General features: G+C 49.8%; 1 protein-coding gene across 1 annotated transcript in view; it reads right to left on the reverse strand.

Annotated features, from left to right (window-relative positions):
• LOC115636394 (transmembrane protein 211-like) overlaps window positions 1–17,374 on the reverse strand; it is a 148,518-nt gene extending 131,144 nt beyond the window's left edge. The window contains exon 1 of the mRNA XM_030536414.1: window positions 16,834–17,374. Coding sequence (XP_030392274.1) covers window positions 16,834–17,163 — 330 coding nt within the window. The 5' untranslated portion in view covers window positions 17,164–17,374. The remainder of the gene's footprint in view (window positions 1–16,833) is intronic.
• Between the last annotated feature and the right edge of the window lie 675 nt (window positions 17,375–18,049).

The raw sequence follows: 18,049 nt of genomic DNA on the forward strand, positions 1-18,049 counted from the left end.
TGAAACAAATTGTTCAGAGTTGCGTCTTTCTTTCCTTGTTTTTTAGTCTCCTCCCTTTCCAGTGTCAAAATGGAAAACCAGAGAAGGGAAACTTCCCCCCGCAAAAACAAAACAATTTTAAAACTGAAAGTTTCCATGAAAATTGTTTCTTTTAAAAACCAGCAGAAAAAACATTTCAAAATTTGTTTAATTTTTCATAAAAAATCATGACTATTTTTCTGCAGCATTGAGACAGAGTTACACTTTTGCCTTTGTCAGGCACCTCCAAGTCAAACAGCTGACACCCCCCTACCCCGAAAGATATGCCGGCTAGGACCCTTCTTTCTCCTTGAGATGTAGCTAGCTTTGTGACCAATGGCTGCTTTAGGATGTAGCCTCCTAGCTGTCCCGCCCTTGCAACCATCAGGTGAGCTGACTGATTGCAGCAGCTCTTTATTTCTATGCAGCTACCAAAGGAGCTACAGAGATTAGGCTCACCTTAATTGTAACAATTAGAGGTGTGCAGGAGCTGGAACTTCCATTTTGCGGGAAATTCTGCAATTTCAAAACTTGTTTCATTCTGAATCAGAGAGAAAACAAAGGATTTCTAGGTTTCCAACAAAACGAAATTTCCAAAAAAAAATAAAAATTAAATTTTGGTTTTGACACTTTCAATTTTTTTATAAAAGAAATGTCTAAAACAAACCCTGAAAAGTTCTGCTCTGAAAATGTTGAAACAGAATCTTTCAGCCTTAGCAAAACACCTTTTTCATTGTTTCCCCCCCACAACAAAATGTCATTTTCCAATGGAGAAAATGTTCTGCTGGAAAACTGTCAGCCAGCTCCAAGAACCATACAGGGCAGGTGCAGCCATCAGACTCCTGGCGAAGGGGCAGCACAGTTCTCGGTGACGCAAAGTCTGAACCTAATCAAAACCAGAAACACGAGCTGATGAGTCAAATTTGTCCTTAGTCAGATTCCCAGTCCAGCTGATAAGAATTGCAGGTGCTCAGAATTGGGCCCTAAGTGCTGGAGAGTGCAGAGGAATCTCCCGCGGGAGACTGGAGATCATTCTCCAAACACAAATAAAGTCGCTGCTTGGAACATTAGATATCTGAATAGATGCCAAGTAACAGGGGGGAAGGACCATGTGGGGCATCTGCTTCTGAACTGTGGAGCAGCCCCACTTAGCAATTCCAGGGAGGCATATGGAGCCCTGTGGGTAGCACGCTACTTCTAGGCACCAACTCAGGAACATGAGAAAGGCCAGCCCAGCCCTCTGGCCCAGCAGTGAGCAGCCATGTGCACCGTGGCGTTATGTCTGCAGGCTGCCTAGGAGCTAGGAAGGGGCAGATACAGAGCATTCTGATACTTGTTAACAGGTCACAGGGTGGGGCTGGAACTGACTGGCTCCTAAGAGTCCTGTGGACTGGGGTTTGACACCCAAGGTCTCTGGCATCACGGGGCTGCAGAGGTGACAACCGCCCTTTCCCCAGAATTCTTCCCCAGGTTGAATCCCAAGAGTTCTCTGAGAACTTTCCCAGCCAGGAAGAGGTATATGCTCCCAGGTCTATACATCAATCTGGCTGCAACCACCAGCTCTGGGATTTATGGGTGCTTGCTGCAGTTGGCTGCGTTGTCTCCTCTGCGCTGTGCTCCCTTGCAGAAAGTAGTTCATTCATTAGGATGCTTAGCAGGAAGGTGAGTTAACCTTCCCCAAGTTCTCACTGGTCAGGATGCCCTCGCCACTGGAGACAGGCCATGGGTGCCCTGTGAATTATGGCCCTGCTGCATCACTTCCCAATTCCTGCCTTCCAACCCTTGGGGATAGAGCCGGCATCTATGGGGTGCACTAGAGTCTTCATACAAAAGGTTTTATTTTCCCCGACTCAGGAGAAACGGACACAACCCAGGAGGCTTCCAGCCACGTTCCTCTAATCATCTGTCTGCCATGCCTTGGTGTCATCAGAGTTGATTTTTAATTGGTTACTAAGGCTTTGCCTACCGCTAACCTTATTAAAAAATAAATCAGCCATAGGAGGAAGTGCTGACGGGGGACCCAAGGGTTTCGGTTGGGGTCCTTGCAGCAGTGTTCTGAGCAGCCCTTGGCTGGCAAAGAGAGATTCCTGTTTGGAGCAGAGGAAACAGGCAAAGCCTCATCTCTACATGTGGAACAAGCCTGCTGGGAGTGGACAGCAGCCGAGTAAACGCTGAGCCATTGGCTCTGCAAGTTAGGGGTCGCGGTGGGAGAGGGAGATGGCCTGAAAGGGGAGACACTGGGCATGCAGAGCTCCACTCTGAGACCACGTGGCTGTGGGTTGATACACCTGCTTCACCAGGGATACAACTAGCTGTCTCTTTATCCAGCCGCCATACATCCACTGGTGAGGAACACACACTGCGGGCTCCGGGTTTGAAGATCTTTCAGGACTTTGGGTCACAAAACTGCCTAACAGAATCAGTGATGGGGGTGGGGAGAAAGGAGGGTCTCTCAAAGGTTTTGGAGGTACAGCACCCAATGTTACCCAGATGTTGTCCCAACTGCAGAAGTAGACTGAGGAAGCAGGACTCCCCTTTGGGATGCGCAGCAGGAAAAGTCAGGGCAGAAACTGCATGACAACAAAGAACTGTTCTGAGCCCTAAAAATGAGGATTAAGCCTTGGGAATGAAACTGAGCAAAGGAGATTCTTGTTTAACCTCCTTCAGGCCTCGCATCCCTCACCAAGACCTTGTGTTGTCAAAAATGAATGTGCAGAAAAAATGAACCCTAAGAGAAGCCTTTACCCACTGCAAACACCTAGCAGGCAAAGAGGCCAGGCCCAGAACTGATGCCAGGGAAAGAATCCAGATGTTAACATCTAGGTCCTGCTGAGGCCAACCTCGTTAGTGTGGCTTTAGATTCTGGGCTCATTTCCAGGCACCTGACAGAGAGAATAATCATCACTCCCAGCAGGCAGGGGTTGAATGGGTGCTAACTGAATGTTGAAATTAAAGGCTTCATAGCAGGGTGGATAAAAATGGATGATTTTTTGGACAGAATCAAAATAATCAGATTTTTTATTTTGTTATTTAAATTATAATACATTTTTCTTTAAATAAACCTGTTTAAAATGAAATCTGAATTTAATTCAAAATATGTTAAGGCCTAAACTTCTTATAATCTCTTAAAACATTTAAATAAAAAATAAATATGCTGAATCCATGAGCTTCTATGAAAAACTTTGAGTTAAAGGCTGTTTTCCTATATAAAGAGAGAATCAGGGGAAAACATCTAACTTTTGAGGTCAAGCTTTATAAATATGGCACAATAGGTCATGTTCTGTAGTAAGGGCTTAATCTGTGAGGGACCGAAGAGCTGGGCTACCATGGGCAAGAGATTGGCTAAGTCATCACAAGTGTTGGGGCCCAATCTGACTCCAGGAGACACCAGCATGTGTCTCATCAGGATCATCCACTGAGCCCACCTGGGGGGGTCCCCTATTTTATAATGTCTCCCTACCTGAGCTGTGATTGGCTCAGTTCTCAAACTATGAACAATTATGACTCTGCCCACCACGGAAACAATGGTTATATCAACCAATGAGGCTGCACTTTCAGTTAGAAAATACTTGAAGTACAAATGGAAAAGCTGATTAAAATTGACGGTTTACATCAAGGCTTTCAAGTTGGTGATTGAAATCTTCTTGATTAGAAATTGGTCCAGTAAAAGATATGACCTCACCCGCCTTGTGTCTCCTGATTTAAATCAATCCTCTCTGCTGCAAAAGTATCCACACTATTGTAAGCAAAGAGGGTGAGAAATGATCAGTTCGGTGCATCTCAGTGGGATGAAAGAGGGAGCAGAATACCGGGGAAATGTGCTGTGGGCTTCCCGCTGCCCCAGCGCAGGACAGCCCCGCCCGTGGGCACGTGGCTAGGCTGCAAAGGCAGTGGTTACAAGAACCTGTGTTCTGGCCAGGTGCAGAGAGCATCACCTCCGCACCCCCACCCCATTCTGGGCCGAGAGTCACTGCCAGGTCAAGGTACACAGGTGACAAAATGTGCAGGCTCCGCCCCCCTGGCCTCCTCCAATATGCCAGCCACAGCAGCCTGGCAGAGAGGCCTCTCGTGAGCTTTTTTTTTTTTTGTGGGGAAGGGGGTAGGGGGAAGAAATACACTGATTTCCCTGGGAAGTCAAATTAACAAGCAGCACTTTCACAGCCTGTGACTGTCATTGTGGTTTGCATAGAAGGAAAATAGTCACAGCATCAAAAAAAGGCTTTACTTTGTTGTGTTAACCAATCTCAAAAGTCACTATCACTTCCTGTTCTCTGGTCTGGACCACGGACGTCACCCCCTTTGCCAAGGTTCTGTGGAGGTGGAATTCCCAGCCACCCTGGTAACAAGAGGCCATGATCCTGCGGCAGGATGATCTTGGGGTTAAGGCTCGGGAATAGGATTCAGGACACCTGGGTTCAATTCCAAGCTATTCAACAGACTTCCTGTGTGATCCTGGGCAAATCACTTAATCTCTCTGGGTTTCTAATCAGCTAGGAAGGAGTACTGCAGAAAACGATCTGGGGAAGGCTATAGTGGGTCACAGACTAGGTGCCACAGGATTCTTTGCTGCTTTTACAGATCCAGACTAACACGGCTACCCCTCTGATACTAGACTAAATGAGAGTCAACAATATAACACTGTTGTGAAAAAAAAGCAAACATTCTGGGATGTATTAGCTGAGTGTTGTAAACAAGACACAAGAAGTAATTCTTCCATCCTACTCAGCACTGACAAGGCTTCAGCTGAAATACTGTGTCCAGTTCTCGGCACCACACTTCAGGAAAGATGTGGACAAATTGGAGAAAGTCCGGAGGAGAGCAACAAAAATGATTAAAGGTCTAGAACACATGACCTACAAGGAAAAACTGAAAAAACTAGGTTTGTTAAATCTAGAGAAGACTGAGGGGGGACGTGGTAACAGTCTTCAAATACATATACAATTATTATAAAGAGGAGGGTGATAAATTGTTCTCCTTAACCATGGAGGACAGGACAAGAAGTCATGTACTTAAATTTCAAGGGAGATTTAGGTTAGACATTAGGAAAAGCTTCGAACTGTCAGGGCAGTTAAGCACTGGAACAAATTACTGTTGGTTGCCTAGGTTGGGGATAGAGGCACACTGGTATGTCAGGGAAGGCCTAGATAATACTAGTCTTGCCTCCGTGCAGGGGACTGGTCTAGATGGCCTATTGAGGTCCATTCAAGGCATGGTAGGACTCATTTCCTCCCAATATCCAACTCTTCAAACAGTCACCTGATTAACCACCAACACTAAAAATCCGCATGTTTGCAAGGCCAAGGGGCATCTCAGCTCTGCCAGCCCTGACACTGCAGCATTCCCTTATCCCAGCAGTTCTCAAATTGTGGGTTGGGACCCCAGAGTGATCGTGACAGGGTCACCAGGGTTGGTGTTAGACTTGCTGGAGCCCAGGGCCGAAGCCAAAGGTTGAGCTCCACTGCCTGGGGCAGAAGCCCAAGGGCTTCAGCCCAGGGTGGCAAGGCTCAGGCTTCAGCTTCAGCCCAGGGTGGCAGGGCTTTGGTTACAACCTCCTCTCCTCAGGGCTGAAGCCCTTGGGGTTTGGCTTTGGCCCCCCAGCCTGGGGCAGCAGAACTCAGGATTTGGTCCCTCCTCCTGTGGTCTTATAGTAATGTTTGTTGTCAGAAGGGGGTTGTGGTGCAATGAAGTTTGAGCACCGCTGCCCTATCCCCAACCTAGGCAACCTGGATACACCTGTAGCTGCCTCCCCCAGCCTGAGTAACCCAAGTGCTGCACCCCCCTTCCACCTGGACAATTCTGATGTACCCATGTCACACCACACTCCCTCCGCCCCTGGGTAACCCCAATGCACCTGGACCCATCCTCCCACCCCTGGCCTGTCTCAGTCACACTCATTTTCCTCACGTGCCTCGTCTGAGCTGTCAATACCAAGATACACAAACCCCTCTTGTTGCTGTCCCGGATGCCCTAGTTAACAGGCCACGGAACATATTCCTTCTGGTAAAGAGGAAAACTTCGTTTAATTATTCAACGTCAGCTCAGCTGATGGCTCCCTGGGGGATTTATCCTGGCTGAGGGCTTTGTTTGCTAATGAGGCCAGGTTGGCTTTGAAAAGCAATGGACAATGCCCCACATTATCTCCATCTCTGCCGCAGGAACCCCACCCCCTCCCACCCGCCCCAAGCAACCTCTCCCCTCTTCAACCCCTCTCCCTGCTCCTCACATGCAGGACGGGGATACAGGCATATCATGTGACTCAGGCACCTTGTAGCCATGTCAGGGGTGCACACGATTGCATCACAGTGAAGAGGGAGGGCGGGCCAGAAGTCCTTTTAAAAATCAGTCACCTGCTCCTCCTCAAATATTTGTGTGAATTACGGCCCAGAGATAAAAGCGCAAATGACAGCACTGGATTTGGAAATCCCAGTCAGTGGATGGATTCCTTTGTGAGCTGAAATGCTGGTACGCTGATCCACTGCACTGTACTGGGAGCGGGGGGGCTCTAAGATGGGATACAGACCCCTTTACCACTAGCCTGCTGGTTCCAAGCCATCTGAGGATCCTAAAGTCCCTGCAGTCCCCTAGCTGCTTGGTGTAGCCCCACAATTGGCACTAATCACCCCCACGGGTTGGCAGCTCCGGCACAGAGGCCAAGAGCAGAAAGGGCTGTGGTGACAGAGCTCCTTTTCACCCTTAGAAGCAGGTCCTCGTGGCGATCAGGCAAAGCCTCTGTAGCTTGCATGGTGTGGTCGGCTTCGCCGCACAGTTAATACTCCAGCAAATGCTGGGGAAGATTTGGGGGTGACGTGGCATATAAAGGAAGAGCTCATGGGCAAGCGCTCTCCATGCAGACAGAACAGAATCCAGCAGTAGGCGCTCTGGAAGGGGTACATGCAGCCCACTGGAGAACAGCTCAGCTGCTACAGCCACTGTGATGCAGTCACATTCAGGACTTGGCCTGGGATTACTGCAATACCAGATGCTTCCTTCTCCTGCCAGATGTTTTTTTGCAGAGGGAGATGCTGTGTGTATGGTGGTGGGTGGATAAACCTAACAGCTTATTTATATCTCCCCCGCTCCCAGTCTCAGCATCAAACTTCCGCCATCTGGTCAGCATTAGCGTCAAATGGAGGAAGAGAAGCTCATACTGTCCTGTCTCCTCCTCCTTCCTTCTGGAATCCTGACACTCCGGAGGCAATTTCCTTCCCTTTGGAGTCATCTGGGAGGTTTCTTCTTCCTGTTTTACTTTTCGCCCCCCCCGCCCCCCCCCAAAGAGCTGAACTGAAAAGCAACTGTCTGCTAGTCACCTTCAATCAGTGCTCAGGAAGCGACCGATACTATCCAAATGTCATGACAACTGGCAAGAGCTGCTCTACACTGGTCAAACCATTCCCTTTAAACGAAGAAAAATCCTACCCATCCCCGTCAGGACGTGTTCCCCAGAGAGGGACATGACTGGTTCACATTTACATGCTGCAACAACAGTAGTTGCGGGTGGGGAAGGGAGTTTGATAAGACCCTGGAGGGAGCCCCTGACTTGACTCTTCCCTGTGTCTTTGGAGAACAAAACCCTGGCCATGAGTTTACAGCATAAGCAAATCCATTTCTCCCCAGAAGATCAGTGCTTGGGGGGGCGGGGCAGGGGGGGCACCATTTCATCCTGTGCCTGGTCATGCACTACGCTAGAGGCTGATGCACACGCTGTAACAAGCAATGTCAGAAGGCAGAAGAATGCTCCATTCCTGATTTTTTTCATGATGGGTTAAGGGCCCAATCTAGAGATGCCAACTAGCCACAGCTCCCAGTAGAGTCATTCGCTCCCAGGATCAGGCCCTGTGGGTGCCACATTAAAGGTGAGGTTTGCTCCAGGGGCACAAGTCACCCGTTCCTCAGTGACTGTTCCAGAACAAGGCAATAGACACATGGAGGGCCTGAACATGGTTGATACATACGGTTAGCTCCAGGTAGGGTGTATCTTTTAGATACTCTCAAGGTTTTCCTAAACCCTCACTTCCCATTAGCTCTTAGTCCAACTTTCAATGGACGTGGGCTGAGATTTTCAAAAGTGACTAACGATTTCTGGATGCCCAAACTTGAGGCCTATTGAGACCAAACTTGTGCCCTGCACTGACCCTCTGAAAATCAGGTCTCTTTAAACGGTCTCACTCTGGACACGCAAAATTGCTTGGTTTTAAAAAAGAATCCAGCTCTGGCTCCCTGCCGAGCCAGGGGAACCTGCTGCTCGTGGGTGAGCAGCAGCTTCAGAGTAAAGCACATGCTACTCTTTCAGAGACTGTTCTTAGAAAGCCCTCCTCACGCACATGCTGTTCCCCAGACTGTTTCACACGTTCATAATGGCACATGTATTTTCAAGTCTCCCAGCACAGTCAGCACATCAAGAGAGGGATTCCTCTCAGAAAGCTACATTTCCCATGTAACTGCAGAGCGACGGATGGGTTTGAGGACTAGCTGCTTAGGCAGTGAGTTAAACTTCTCTTTAAACAAAGTTACACCTTGTACAATCCCTGCATTGGAATAACTCCCCTGATTTCGAGCTCATCAAGTTATTCAGCACAAATGAGAGAGGGGTTAATGCCAAAGCCAATTCAAGCAACAACAAACAATGTATTTTTATTAGGGAATAGGTAAGAGACAGATAATACAGCTCATCAGTTGCGGCTGCTTTTTTTCCAGGTCCATGGTGTCTGGGGACAGAGGACAGCAGTTACTAATGGTGCTGTTTTATCTAAGAGGATGATGGATGATGGTGGAAGAGAAAGAAAGGGGAAAACTAAGACATTAGCACATCAATGGTGGGCCTGTGACCTCCCTCAAGAGACGCAAAGCGACGTAATGAAATTTTAATTAGACAGCATGCAGTGCACTGTCATTGGGTACCAGCGCAGCCCTTTTCACCAGCAGGCTGTGATTATCTTTGCTTGAGATGAGGCCTTTCCTAGTATTAGTGGCAGATCAGGGCTAATCATTCTCCCACAACTCACAGAAACACTCCTGCTTGCTCCTTAGAACAAAGGCTCATCAGAGAGGGGATAGAATGGAAGGTGAGTGCAGCAACTGCCTTCTTTGCCTCCTACAAGCATCTCAATACAGTCCGCAGGCCTAGAGGTATAGACAGCGGAATCGCATGCCCCTGAAATATCATCCAGGATGTTCAGCAAATCTCACACTGTCCTCTCCTGTGAGCTGCCACAGAATGTGTGACACAACACGTAACCAGCAAAATCTTGACCTATCCCCTCAGGATACCTGTTTCGCAAGTGTCATCTTTAATGACTCAGCATTTGTTTATTTTGCCCTGATGACTTTGGTTATAAAAGTCGAACATCCCCCATTCGCTGTGGACCTTTTCCAAAGTAAAAGCATCGCCTGCTGATGGATGTAGCCAGAGCTCGACCTCTCAACTTCACATTGAAACAAAGGTTTCCATTCTGCATTGAACTGAAGTTATCAAAAATAATTCCGTCATGGGCCAATCTGGAGTTTCTATCCACTTCAATGTTTCTATGGCTCATCCCCCGTGCACCCAACCAGCTCACAACAATTCGTCCACCACACCCCCGGGAGGTGCTATTAGCCCCATTTTACAGACGGAGTAACGAGGCCCAGAGTTTGTGACTCGCCCAAGGTCACATACAGAGTCTGTGGCAAAGCTGGAAATTGAAGCTGTGGTCTGGACTCCCAGGCCGTTGTCTTAGTCACAAGCCCGTGCTTCCTCACTGCAGTTACTTTTATCTCTGTTAAGTTTTCTATAGCATGCCACAGTGTCCAATCCAAACGCAAGGCCCACTTCTCCAGCCGTGACTTCATGGATAAAATAAAGAGAACATCACAAAACAAAAGCAACAGCCTTATACAATTTTGGTCCTCGCTGAGAGAAATGGGAAAGGAACCGCATCTGATGCAGGAGAGTCAGATCATTTGATACATCACTTGGAGGAGCCCCAATACCTCGGTGACAGTGGGTGTAGTCCAAGAACCTGAACAGAGTAAGGTCTGATTCCTGACAGAGCTGCTCTAACTCAAACTGACTGATGACGTAAACGGCAGATTAATGTTTCCAACTTTTCTTCACAATCTTTGACACAAATTGAACCTTAGTTATTGTTTGCTGATTAATGAAATGACCGTAAAGGGTAACCCAGATGAACACCATGCTCTTGACCCAAAGCTTCAATGTTCCTTAAGCTCTTCCTGCATGGATAGACGGAAATAAGCCATCTGTGGAACTCACAGCCACAAGATATTACTAAGGCAAAGAGTTTAATACAATTAACAAAAGGTATAATGAATAATAAGAGTATCATCAGCAGTTGCATTAGGCAGGATAGAAGTTTAAACAGGACAAACCAACCACCACTCAGTACCTAGCTGTAGGAAAAAACATCCCCCCATAGGCCTGGTATTGCAGAATGGTCCGTGATGGTGGTTTCACACCGTCCTTTCAGTCATCCAGGACTGGCTGCTATTGGAGACAGGATTCAGGACTAGGTGACACCCTGTTTACTTCACTGGGACTGCTCAGGGGCTCCTAGCTCAGCACAGGCTTAAGTACTTTGCTCAGTTGGGATCCGGATCCAACACAGCAATTGTGTGTTCCCATTATCAGGGATCTCTTCCACTCAATGCATATAAGTCACAGAACTGTGAAACAGCATAAAATCCATCGCTAGGTAATATGCCTGGAGAGGATGACACTGGTTTCGGAAATGCTGACACGCCCCTCCAGTCTCCTGCCAAAGCTGTACAAGCAGAATTAGGAATCAAACTGATGGCAGCAGCCTGGAAGAACCTGCTCTCTTGGGAGAGTTCTCGTTTTGAGGACTCAACCTATTTGTTCGTTGATAATGCCAAACGAAGTCCCGATCCTGCAAGCTGCTCCATGTGGGTGCCCTGTAAGTCATCGGGCCTCTGCACAAGTGCGGGGGATGGGGGGAAGCGGATGTCAGGGTCTTATTGTTATTTGTGTTGCGTTAACACCTCGGGGCCCCAGTCACAGGCCAGGACCCTGCTGTCCCAGGCGCTGTATAAAACCCAGAACAAGAAGACAGTCCCTGTCCCTGATAATCCAAGTATGGGCACCTACTGGGATTTTCAATGGGAGTTAGGCAGTTGAGTGCTTTGAAAATCCCACGGAGCACCTATCTGTAACTTTAAGCACCTAAATACCTTTAAAACCCTGCCCCAAAGTGACCTGCTAACATCACAGAGGGAGTCAGGTGGCAAGGGTACAACCAGGAGAAGCTACACAACTAGAGTTGATTACCCCCAAGTAATCTAAAAGGGTCCAAGAAGGAATTTTGCCCCCCACCTTCCCTTCCATTGCTGTCTATCTGTCTAGTTTTCATACTATGCTCATCATTGTGGTTTCTGATCAACTGGCTAGGTGCATTATGAGATTTGCCTTGACTTCCTCTGAAGGTTGAGTGCTGAATCCTGCTAGAGACAAGATCTCAGACTTGATCAGACCAGTGGTGTCACTGGGTCAGGCAAATCCTCCATTCCTATTCCCTATTTCGAGCTCTGTGCTAACAGGGTGTTCATCCTCTTGTAGATGCTTCAGAGGCAAATGGTCAATGTGTTTCCAGACTGAATATCAGGGGCTGAACAACTATTTTGTTGTTTTAAAGGACATGCTTTGCAAAGCCTGAAAATAATTGGAGACTATTGGGGGGGAGGGAGAGGGAGATAAAGGCATGAGATCAAAGAGCATTTGCTTCCAAACTGCAGCACTTGACAGAAGAGACACACCAGCCTGATGTCAAGTATCAGAGGGTAGCCGTGTTAGTCTGGATCTGTAAAAGCAGCAAAGAATCCTGTGGCACCTTATAGACTAACAGAGGTTTTGGAGCATGAGCTTTCGTGGGTGAATACCATGCATCTGAAGAAGTGGGTATTCACCCACGAAAGCTCATGCTCCAAAACCTCTGTTAGTCTATAAGGTGCCACAGGATTCTTTGCTGCTTTCACCAGCCTGATGTTTCCATTGAAAAAAATATATAAACAAACAAACTAGCTCAGGATACAGAACTACGTTGGCCTTCCTCAGAGCCCGAAATAAGTAGCATGAAATCATAGTGACTTCCTGTGTCCCTGAGGAGCAGGAGGAATTCTCTTTAATTCTGAGATGCTGACAGTACTGCCCAGATTTAAGGCTCCCAGTCACCAAATTACTGTACAGAACGGATTGACCAAGACCCTGACATGAGTGACCCTTATTTACAAGAATAGCTCTAATAAGGATCCCACTCGAAAACTGGTTCATTGACGGCAGAGCCTTAAATCTGGGCAACAATGTGCTGTCGTCTTTCCTTCCTTGATGAACATCAGAATTTCGCTGAGGGGACTGAGTCCCAGCTTTTATGGCACCTGGTTCGCATAGATGTACCAGCCTTTCACAGCAGGTCATGCGTTCCTGACACGCCAGTGCAAGAGAACTCTGTGTCTGCAGCCTACATCATCCCAGCAACAACCCTCTGCGTGTCAGGGCAGAGATGGAGAGAGAGAGACAACAGCCACCTTTCTGAGGAAACCATTTCGTGGGTGTCTGTGTTCTAGGGCCTGTTTTTGTAGCAAGCTTGGAACGCGTCATACCCAAGCAGTTTTATCACCTGCAAGACTTTTTCCCTTTGCCCTTCTTATGTCTCTACCCCGTGCACGCCCAGGAAATCATTCTGTTCCTTCCGCTTAGGACATGTGCACCTTAGAGCTGCACAAGTGACCCTGAGCAGGCAGGGAAGTCCGTACTTCCTAAGGGGCGACAGAGTTAAACTAAAGGAACCCTAGATATTGCAAAGCTGCAAAAGTAATTATAGAGAAGGCAAAAAAAGCCAGCAATTCTAAGCAGGCAAACAGGCCCTCTGAAGAGAAGAAAGGCATGGTAATTAACCTCTAGACATGACTCAAAGCATCATTTGTAGGATGATTAACATAATCCCCCAAGTGCAAACACACAACTTGCATTAACGATCATTTGCAGAACTGAACGCTCCCCCCACCCCTTCGCAAAATCAGCACATTTGAAAGGGGAAACATTTGAAATGCGGTAACTACCATCTGGGCAAGGGGGAAGAACAGTTCGTGTAGGCAGAAGAGCAAGTGCTTCTTCCCCATACAAACCACCAGGCTGACCCCGCAATACTAACTCCCATTCGGGCCCTTTGCTTGCAAAACACAGTGCTTCACGGCCAACCATTACCAGATTAATAAAGCCTATTTTTTATATGATACTTTTCATCAGTAGACCTCAAAGCAAATCACAGCCTCTAATGTATTTATCCTCATAACGTCCCTGTCAGGTAGGAAGCATAATTATCCCCAATGTGCAAATAAGGCACAGAGAGGCTAAGTGATTTGCCCAGGGTCACAAAGGAAGTCTGTGGCAGAGCAGAAAAATGGAACACAGGTCTCTCACAGCTTAAGCCAGTGCTCTAACTACTGAACTATCCTTCCTCCATTGGCCAGGCTGCCCAGTGCTCATGGTTTTATTGAGACTCTCGAGATATTTTATGTTTTTTTTCTTTAAAGCTCCAGTTCCTGGAGTCAACTGGAAGTAAGAATCTCAGCCTTCATTCAAAAAGAAAAGTTTCTAGCTCTCAAAATTCAGAGAAAAGCTTGAGAACATGACCTGAGTGAACTCTGAAGGCTCAGAAAGCAGAAGGCAAATAAAAACAACCCCACATTGGTTATTTAAAATAATTACATTTCCTGATTTCAAGTCAAACAATGAGTTTGTTAAAACCTGACTCATGTTTGGGTTTGGCAGCGCTGCACTTCTCCCAGTTCTTTGTGGGTTTAGAAAGCCCGGGGCCACTCCTACAACGGATTGCACAGAAAGCCAAAGCAACCCGGCTTCCCAGTGAAGATCCCAGGGACTAACTCCCTTCTACGTGCTTGTACAATCAGTACAAAAGGCAACTGTGTCATAGTTGGAAGCAGTCAAGAGGGCGTTTTCTTCCCATTCCACTGAAGCAAACTGCATTGTTTGTAGGCTGTTCTTAATTAAATATTCCAGAGGGGTTAATAAAAAAGACTGAAATGTGACCTAGACCTTGTGTACGCTGTCTCCCCCCATACCTGAATATTGTTTGTTCGGAGCGAAGATCCATTCAAGAAGCTCTGAACCTTTGTATTCAGTTCTTTTCTGTATTTCTTAAAAGGATATTACAGCCCTGGAGCTCGGGGTAGTGGAATCTTGTTGGAATGAATTACTTACTGTGCTTCATTCTTATCTTTAAAGTTATGTTATTACCCAGAGGTGTTTATCTGAATGACATTTGTAAACATTTGTATAAAGGCCAAGTTTTAAAAACTGAATGACTTTTTTTTTTTAATCCTTTACTGCACAAACAGGAAGCATTATAGTTAGCCTGCTCTCCTCTGTGCAATATACAAATTGTGTCCTTGTTATTAATGACAATCTTAGAGACCACTGACCCTCTAAACACACAATAGCCTATGGGACTTGCTTCCTTAAAGTGATAACAGTTGGATTCCGTGACAGCCTGAGAAATTCAACCACTAAATGCCCCATTGTGTCAGGCACAAGGCATGACCTTCCCCTGATTCATCCCTTGTGTGGGATTCCAGAGACAAAGCAATGCTGCCCAGTTCAAAGCTCATATGTTTGGAAACCTGTGGAAAATTATAGTCAGAGCCCCCACCATTACTAGCAGGGAATAAAAGGAAAAGAAACAAGATTAAGAACGAAGGGGAGGGGAAAAAACATCGGTTTAGTGCTGAAATGCTGCTTTATTCTGCATCTAGTGCAGAAAGCTCCTGTCACACAAAGACAGCAGAATAATCCCAGCCCCGTCAGCCAGAATGCTGAGAGGGGCTGTCCTGAACTCTAAGTAAACAAAGAAGAACCAATTCAGGTAACTTTTGTCTGGCAACAGCACCAGCCAGGGCAGAATGAGCAAAGAGGTATTATCTTCCCAGTACACGGATTGATTTTCAGAGGTGCTGTGCATTGACAGCTCCCACTGAAGTCGACACGTGCAAAAGACAGTTTTACACAGCCCTAGTTGGTAAGACACAAGAGATGCTGGTATCACCTTCCATCTCTCCTTCATAGGTACCGTGGTAAGAACAAAAGTTTCAAATATACAAAACCTGTTCCATTTATTTCCCCATTTTCTCCCCCATTAGTACGTCGACATTTACCTGCACACTGTCTATATCTTATACCCATTGATACACGGGTACCAGTAGGGTTCACTCCAGTGAATGTAGGAGAGGGGGGACTCAGAAGTTTAATCCTAAAATTCTTGAAAAGAGATGTTCACCTCCATTCGCTCTGCTCCGGGCAAGCAGCACAAACCAGATAATTGCCCGAGTTTTCGGAGCAAACCAGATTAAAGCCTTCTGGAGAGCTGGCAGTAATCTGCCTCGCCCTGCACTGCTCCCAGGGGCCATCACCTTGGAGGATGCAGCTGCCTTCAGACTGGAGAGCCATCCTGCCTGCTCACACAGGGCTCTGTATGTAGGTCCAGTGCCCCTGAGCCTGCCCCTCCCAGGTGCTCCTAAAATACATGCTTATGGGGAAGCAGATGCTAATATTGGAACCTCCGGCCGCCCTAACAGGATTGAGATGTTTTGTGCAGTCCGGCTAATGGGCTCCACACTCCAGTGCGCTGGATCCTGACATTCGACTAACGTTCTCAGCATGTGCTAATCCTGCCCCTGGAACGCTCCCTGGGCTGAAGGGGCTTGGAGTCAATCCTGATTGCGCTTACACCTGTCCTACACCAGCATGGCTTCCCTGGCTTCCACAGGGCCATTCCTGATTTCCACTGCAGGGATCTCAGAGCCTTTGGAGTTTCAAATCAGATTCGGATCCACAACTCCTTTTATTCCCAGCTCACCCTTTGCAGACTTCAGCTCCCCAATCCCCTTTCTGCATCAGCCGGGCTGTATCCCCAGGGTGCAGGGCTGCACCTAAACCCCCTCTGCTGCACTGCCCAGCTGGGCTGTATCCCGAGGGTGCAGGGCTGCACCTAAACCCCCTCTGCTGCACTGCCCAGCTGGGCTGTATCCCCAGGGTGCAATGCTGCACCTAAACCCCCTCTGCTGCACTGCCCAGCGGGCTGTAACCCCAGGGTGCAGGGCTGATCCTAACCCCCGCTGCTGCTCTGCCCAGCAGGCTGTATCCCCAGGGTGCAGGGCTGATCCTAACCCCCCCTGCTGCATTGCCCAGCGGGCTGTATCCCCAGGGTGCAGGGCTGCACCTAACCCCCCTCTGCTGCACTGCCCAGCAGGCTGTATCCCCAGGGTGCCGGGCTGATCCTAAACCCCCTCTGCTGCACTGCCAAGCCGGGCTATATCCCCAGGGTGCAGGGCTGATCCTAAAACCCCTCTGCTGCACTGCCCAGCAGGCTGTATCCCCAGGGTGCAGGGCTGCACCTAACCCCCCTCTGCTGCACTGCCCAGCGGGCTGTATCCCCAGGGTGCAGGGCTGATCCTAACCCCCCTCTGCTGCACTGCCAAGCCAGGCTGTAACCCCAGGGTGCAGGGCTGATCCTAAACCCCCTCTGCTGCACTGCCCAGCAGGCTGTATCCCCAGGGTGCAGGGCTGCACCTAAACCCCCTCTGCTGCACTGCCCAGCGGGCTGTATCCCCAGGGTGCAGGGCTGCACCTGTTACACAACCAACGTGGGGGAGGAGGGAAGATGCATTCCAAACCAGCACCAAAGCCACCCTTTGGAGGCAGAGATGCCCCGGGGGCAGCCCGCCTGGGGGTCAGGCAGACAAGCCGGTTCCCCTGAACCCAGCCGCTGGGATCCCGCAGCCCCTCACCTGCCAGGCGCTGGAGGGGATCTCGTGGAACTTGCCCAGGCCCCCGAAGGTGTAGCAGCTGTACATCTGCTCCAGCGTCTCGGAGCAGTGCCACAGCAAGCCGAAGCTGACCCCGCCGTGGGCTTGGAGGTGATGCTCCTTCACGATCCAGGCAGGGGAGAGGAAGCTGAAGCTGCAGACGGCCACCAGGCAGGAGGATAGGAGGACCCAGAAGCAGCCCACGCAGCTGAACATCCTCTGAGGCTGGGGAAGGGAACCTGCAGCCGGCAGCTCCAGCCCAGCATCCACGCAGCTGCCTGCTTTCTTCTTGCGATCCAGCAGCGAATGCATCTGGGGGGGCTGGAGCTGGGAGGGGGGGCAGCGAGGGAGCTCAGGACACCCCCCTGGGCTGCCTCACATCAGCATCCAAGCGGCGGCCAGGGCTGGCACCCGGACAGGTCCATGAGAAGAGGCGGCGGCCGCCCCGGTGCAGCCCCCCCACCCTCCGCCCCAGCCGCTGTCAGCTCGGATCCTGACTGCGACGGGGCCGCCCACGTGGAGCTGCTGCTGAGGCCGGAGCCGCTCGTGACACCCAAGGCCGCCTCCGCGCCCGGCTCGCGCGGCACCTCCAGCCCCGGCGGGCGCAGCGGGGCTCCGGGAGGGAGCGCGGCTGCTCGGCCGGCTGCTGGCACGGGCAAGTGTCCCGGTCCCCACCCACCCACAGCGATGGGCGTCTCCTCGGGCCCAGCCCCGTCACGTGGCGGTGGGAGAAGGGGCTGGGGGGGCAGAGCTGCACCTCCAGCCCCGCTCGGGGGAGATGCGCCCGTGCGCAAAGGCGCAGCGCCGGCTCTGGCCGCCGTGGGGGAGGCCGGGGTGGGGCGGGCTGCAGAGGGAATGGAGGGGGGGTTAGTCACGGGGCGGCTGGGCCCAGGCCGTGGGGCTTTCCCTGCAGCCCCCACGCCCGCCTGGGCGTTTGCAGGTCAGCCGCAGGGCGTGGTGCCAGGCAGGGAGGCAGGAGCGCGCCAGGACGGGAAAGCCACCCGGGCCATGCAAAACACAGCAACCCTGCCTGGCCTCGCAGCGCAGCTGCCGTCTTAATAAGGGGTAGGGGGAAGCCGCATATCCAGGGAGGGGCCCTGACCTTTGAACTGGGGAGTCCCCCCTACCCGAGCGCCCCTGGGGAGGAGGCGCAGAGCCACTGGCCAGCCCCGCACACAGGAGGGCGCGTGCCAGTCTC

The sequence above is a fragment of the Gopherus evgoodei genome, chromosome 17 (assembly GCF_007399415.2).
Source record: "Gopherus evgoodei ecotype Sinaloan lineage chromosome 17, rGopEvg1_v1.p, whole genome shotgun sequence".
Lineage (NCBI taxonomy): Eukaryota > Metazoa > Chordata > Testudines > Testudinidae > Gopherus > Gopherus evgoodei.